The sequence below is a fragment of the Setaria italica genome, chromosome VI, assembly GCF_000263155.2.
Source record: "Setaria italica strain Yugu1 chromosome VI, Setaria_italica_v2.0, whole genome shotgun sequence".
Lineage (NCBI taxonomy): Eukaryota > Viridiplantae > Streptophyta > Magnoliopsida > Poales > Poaceae > Setaria > Setaria italica.
The window spans coordinates 25,318,881-25,324,688 of NC_028455.1; the positions used below are offsets into that span (position 1 = coordinate 25,318,881).

The 5,808-nt window shown below is 51.4% G+C and overlaps 1 protein-coding gene across 1 annotated transcript; it reads left to right on the forward strand.

The window, feature by feature from the left end:
* Nucleotides 1-233: 233 nt before the first annotated feature.
* Nucleotides 234-2,201, forward strand: LOC101757222 (verprolin). Its single transcript, XM_004973350.3, has one exon. The coding sequence runs from the start codon at nucleotides 837-839 to the stop codon at nucleotides 2,007-2,009; it is 1,173 nt and encodes a 390-aa protein (XP_004973407.1). The 5' UTR covers nucleotides 234-836; the 3' UTR covers nucleotides 2,010-2,201.
* Nucleotides 2,202-5,808: the final 3,607 nt, after the last annotated feature.

The window sequence follows — 5,808 nt, forward strand, 5'->3', positions numbered from 1 at the left end:
GCAATTCTAATTACATACTTTTTTTTTATTTGAGACATTAGAAATAGTACTCCCTCCGTCAAATTGTATGTTGTTTTAGTATTTTTAGGTTTATATTTTTTTACCGAAAGATTTATACCTTTTGCTATGTATCAAAGTATGTACTTATGTCTAGATGAATAATAAAATCTATAAATCTAGATTGCCAAAACGATCTATAATTTTACAGTTTTAGAATCCGTTTTTTTCCCAGTGGTCCAGCCCTGCAAAGCGACCGTGCCAAAGGCTGTACCCCAATCGAGTCACCGACAATTGAACCGAGGCACAACCCTACCACCATTGCCCCATTATGCTCGTCTCCAATTATCCATTAGGCAAGGCAAGGAAAGGCCCTTTCTACCGCCGATCAAACCCCAAGGAAAGCTGGGCGGGCGCCATGATTCCCCCCCTGCCGACGGCGACGCTTTCCCCGAGCGCGCAGCGCGCACGACGCCCCCACCCCACGAATAACCTCTGGATCGCTGCCCCTGCCCGCCCGCACGCAACTTTTGGCAGCGCCTAATCATGCGCTCGCCAGGCCCCGTGTCCCCCCCGCTCGACGTCTCCTCTTCTTCTCCATACAAAAACACCTCGCGCGCACGGTCGCACACCGCAGAGCCGTACCGTGTTCTTCTCGATCTACTCCCATTTCCCCATTTCCATCCCCGGCGTCGTCGTCTTCTCTCCCTCTCGGTCTCCACTCCGATCGTCCACCGGGGTCTAGTACATCCGAGGTCCGGCCGGAGAGCTGCTCCGTCCTCGTCCGCAGGTGCAAGTAATTGATGACACCGCCAAGGTCGTAGCTTGGTGAGCGCAAGATGGACTCCGGCAACAGCGGCAGCCTGCATTCGAGCAGCGGCGGAGACGACGAGTTCGACGCGGCGTGCGGCGGGGGAGCCGACTCCTCCTCCTCCTCGCCGCTCTCCGCGCTGCTCCGCCAGCAGGGCTTCGGCGGCGGCGGCGCCTCGTCGTTGATCTACGGCCTCCAGGAGCTCGGCGCGCCGCCGCTGTCCCACTGGTGCTCGACGACGACGGCGCCCCTTCCACCCGCCGGCGCTGGCGCCTCGGCCGCGCCGCCAGCGTCGATGCCCTTCCATAGCGGTCTGGCGGCAGCCTCCGCGCCCGCGGCCGACCACGCGGCCTCGGCGGCGCCGGAGGCCCAGCAATCCGCGCCCGCCGCGCCGGCGCGGGGGTCAAGGAAGCGGGCCCGCGCGTCGCGCCGCGCGCCGACGACGGTGCTCACCACCGACACCTCCAACTTCCGCGCCATGGTGCAGGAGTTCACCGGCATCCCCGCCCCGCCCTTCGCCGGCGGCGCGGCGTCGGGCGCGCGCTCCCGCTTCGACCACCTCTTCCCCTCCCGCTCCTCCTCCTCCGCCGCCGCCGCGGCGCTTCCGCAGTACCTCCTCCGCCCATTCGCGCACAGCAAGCAGCTCCACGCGTACCCGCCGCCCTTCACCTCGCCCTCCACGTCCCCGCCGGCGCCGGCCAACGCCGCCATTGGGGCTTCCACAAACTCATCGGCCGTGGCGCCCGGGGACGGCTACCAGCAGCAGCTCACGACAGCCGCGCCGTCCGCTCTTCTCGGGATGCAAGATCACGGCAGCAGCGGCAACAGCAGCTACCTCTCCTTCCAGAGCACCCTCGGCGGCGCGCAGCTCGACGGCAGCGACGCGAACAAGCACCCCTTGTTCGACCACCGCGGCGTGTCGCCGCCGTCGCCCGCCACGAGGCTGCAGGACCCGATGGACTTCCTGGGCCTCGCGCACTTGCACCCGCGGAACGGTGACCGCGGCGACGAGCTGTCCGGCCTGGTCGGCGGCTGCAAGGCGACCTACTCCTCGGCGCCGCCTCTTCTGGAGCGCAATGGACCGCGTCCCCCGCCGGCCGGCGCATCCACGGCGACAACGACGGCGACGCCGGTGGTGGCGGCTACGGCGGCCATGCGGACGCAAGGCGTGGACTCATGGGTCTGCAGTACGTTGGAGTAGGCTACCGATTTAATTACTTTCTCCTTTTCAAGAATCCAATTGAGAGAGTAGTACATGACGGAGAGAGCAGATTTTGATTTGTCCTGTTTCTGTTGTTTGAATTTGAATTGCATGCCTGTGCCAGTTCAGATTAGACAGACGAAGAAAAAAGATCACATTTTTGCTCTAATACAATCTGGTCGTTGATCATTAGCAGCTAGTTGATCATCAGTTGGATTTACACTACACATGATATGAGCAGGAGGAGAAGGGGGGACAGCCGTCTTAATTGGCATGCACTATCAGTACTATGTATTAGCAGTAGCTTAATTAGCAGCGATCGTGTGCTTGTCCTTGTACGTGCTGTCGTTGGCGTCTCTCTCACTAGATAGCTTTCCTCACACGCAAGCAAAGCTGCAGCTGGCCGGTTGCTGGTAGGTAGAGATAGAGATGGACACACGAGATGAGACGGATGGATGCCGCGTGTGCGTGTGATACATGTGTCCAGTATTCCTTCTCACCCTGCTGCGCTGCTGCTTCCATGCATGGCACTCCGTTCCATTCCATCTGACGATAAACTCACGGGCAGCTAGCCCCCGCGAGCGATTAGCGGCGAGGTTTCATGCGTAATTAACTGAGGTAAATCTCTCTCTCTCAGAGAGAGAGACTTGTCCCGGTCCGGGCACATGAGCTTAACAGTGCACACGAACAAAAAGGAAGGAGCTTTTTGTCAGAAAGATTTCTTTTGGCCGTGGAGATAGATCTTTTGTGTTGAGACGGCCACCTACTTCACATGGAGGCGACAATAAAATATCGAGGGTGAATCGAGCCGACTGTCGGATCAACGGAGAAAGAGGCCAACAACCGTATCTCTCGAGCTTGTCACTGTGTTTGCATCCACTTAGAATAAGCAGGAAATGCACGTCGGTGTGCCACGGCAGTTGTTTATACTAACCGGTTCAACGACGTGTTCCGTCTGTGTTTTGCAGCGACGACGGCCGGAAACGTGCCTACGGAGCCGCTTGGAAGTTTCTCCGGTGAAGAAAAAAAAATTATTTCACCTCGCTTCTAGTTCATTTTACCTTCATTATTAAACAGCTTCACGCTACAATGTCTCAATTTGCGCAAAACTCTTGAAGCTGAAGTCGAAATAAATCCTACCAAAAAGGACCGTTGCAGTATTAGAGGAAAGAAAATATTTATGAAAACCAGTAATATCCACAGGTTCATAGCATAATTTTTTTGATTTTTATATATAGCATCGCAGTTGTTGAAGATTTGTGCTCCCTTCCCTTCCAACGACCTCTTCTTTTTATTTTTGCCGGTTAGGGTCGGAGTTGGGATTTCATTTTGGGCTCGAGCTTTGGATTTCTTAAACTTGGCCCGAGGAAGCTAACCCAGCCTAATGATAGTGGTGGACGATGAACCATTGTGACACCACTGGCTTTTGTGACGGAGGATGGCGATTAACAGATCAACGATGATGGGTGACTAGATGATGTATGGGTTAGAGAAGAGTGATGAACGAAGAAGAAAGACACATGGAATTTGATGGCGTGAAGAAAAGAACAAAGCACATGGGGCACCGGTAGCAATGAGATCTCTATTGGTTGCAATGGCAAATCTACATGAAGATGGGGGATGTAGATGGAGAGATGACAGAGGGGCCCTACTACGCTAGGTAGCGCGGAGGGGTTAGGATGACATGGGTTGGTGTGGGGATGGATTAGGGTTTAGTTACTACTTCATCTGTTTCAAAATGTAAGATGTTCCTAAGCCAAATTTCTATAGTTTTGATAGTTTATAGAAAAATATATTACAATCTACAATACTAAATAATGTGCTATCAAAAACATATTTAAGGGCGGATTTATTGAAACTAATTTGATTTATAGGTGTTTTTTTTGAAATGGTAGGGAAAGCTCCTACTGGATCTTTTTGAATTATATATATATATATATATATATGGAAAAATATGTATATTTACAAGACCCTAGGCCCAAAGGAAGAGAGGAGAGGGAGGGGGATCTAATTGAGACTACATATCCATGAGTTTAAGAAGGTCTTCAGAGAGGGTTTTGCACGGATAATTGTCTTGGAAATCTCCTCTCTGGAGTGATTTGATCAAAATTAGAGGAATGGCGTTTATATTTTGGAACGGGGTAAGTGTATGGTAAGAAATTGAAGTATTATATGATAAGAGAAGTAATCTAGATCATTGATGTCATCAGACGGCGACTACTGAGTTTGTAGAAAACGCTAGACTGATAGACATATATCTCTCTTTTCTAAATCCAATCTTGTTAGCGTGCTGTGTTAAGGGCCGTAGGTTTTGCATTTGATGTGGACAGAATGCTGTGGAACCTGCCACCGGGGAACAGGACGCGAAAGAAACTGTAACGTTGACTATCAGATCGTACCCATCCCCCTTTCCACCAGCCCCTCTTTTCCCTCCTGACAAACGATCTAGACATGATTATCCATGCGTCTCAGTGATCGATCGATGCTAGTGATTACCTTATAATGCAGTGTGCTGTGAAGAAAGCCTAAAACTCAGATGCAAAAGTGGCTCCATTAACATGCTGCTGCTACTCCTGAGTCACTTTTGATGATGTTCAAATCTCCATGGATATAGCAAAAGCATGTATGATTACTGAACTTAGGCCCCTCTCTCTGTCTGCGTAGCTGGGACATGCATGTGAGCCCTTGGGTTGGGGTTGGGGTGGTGGCAATGGCAGATCATGGGTGCCCATGGCAGCGAATAATCTGCTGCGTCGCAATGATGCATGCTCTCGTCCGGCTCGATCTCCATCACTTTGTCTTCTGCCTCCTTTGCTATTCCCGACCTCCCAGTCATGTGAGGGGGTGATCTCTGATCTCTCCGTGGATTGATTGCCAGGGCGTGGCTGTCCGTGCCCGCCTTCGAGTACAGTGTTGCATCATCTCTTGCTCTCGTGCCGCACTCTGCAGACACATGAATTTTCGAGCCGACACAAAGGGATATGGGGGCTTTGCAGGGCGTGAGAAGAAGTTTGGTCCATTTTGTATTCCGACGGTTTGACCTCGCTTTTCAATGTTCTCTCAGGCTCCACTTACGGGATGGTTTTGGTTTGGGTTCCATCGACCATCAATCCATCATGTTATCGAAATACCGCTATGCGTATAAGAAAATGTCAGTTCAACTTAGGATTCAACAGTTAAAATCACATGGACGAAAAGGTCAGTAATAATGCACATGAGTCGGTTTAGATGTGTTGTTGTACTTTAGTTGTACACATAAGTGTTGTATGCCAAGCATTTCCCTTTTTTTTGGAACCCATCTTGGTGAAATTATGCGGGCATGAAAAAGGAATAATTGTAATGTACGAGGACATTGCTTGCTAGAATGCAAACGCTTACAGGACACATCTGGTGGCTTTGCTTGCCTGCCATACTTTAACAAGTGCAAATGTTTAACACAGTACGGAAATCTAGAGGAGCATTTTAAGAAAAATTAAACGAAGAGCTGGAGTTGCAAGTTGTAGCAGTTGGGAAGAAAACAATTGTACAGCTTGCTGCGGCTGGGCTGCGGCTGCAGCTGCATCAGCCAGCCAGCAGCAGCTACAACAGCTGCAGCCAGCCAGCAGCAGCTACAACAGCTGCATGCAGTCAAGCTATTTTTGACCTGAACCAATTCAAAATAGGCGGGAAGCAACTGGTAAACTAAAAATGGCGGCAACACATGGCTACTCAAATCAAGCAAAAGCACTAGCATCACGAAACAATCGTTCTTGCTGGTTGTTGCCATGTGTACCTCCACATGCTAGCAAGGTGGAGTAAA

What these genes read in the sequence shown, in the direction of transcription:
- LOC101757222 (XM_004973350.3), top strand. Translation starts at nt 837, where the DNA reads ATGGACTCCGGCAACAGCGGCAGCCTGCATTCGAGCAGCGGCGGAGAC.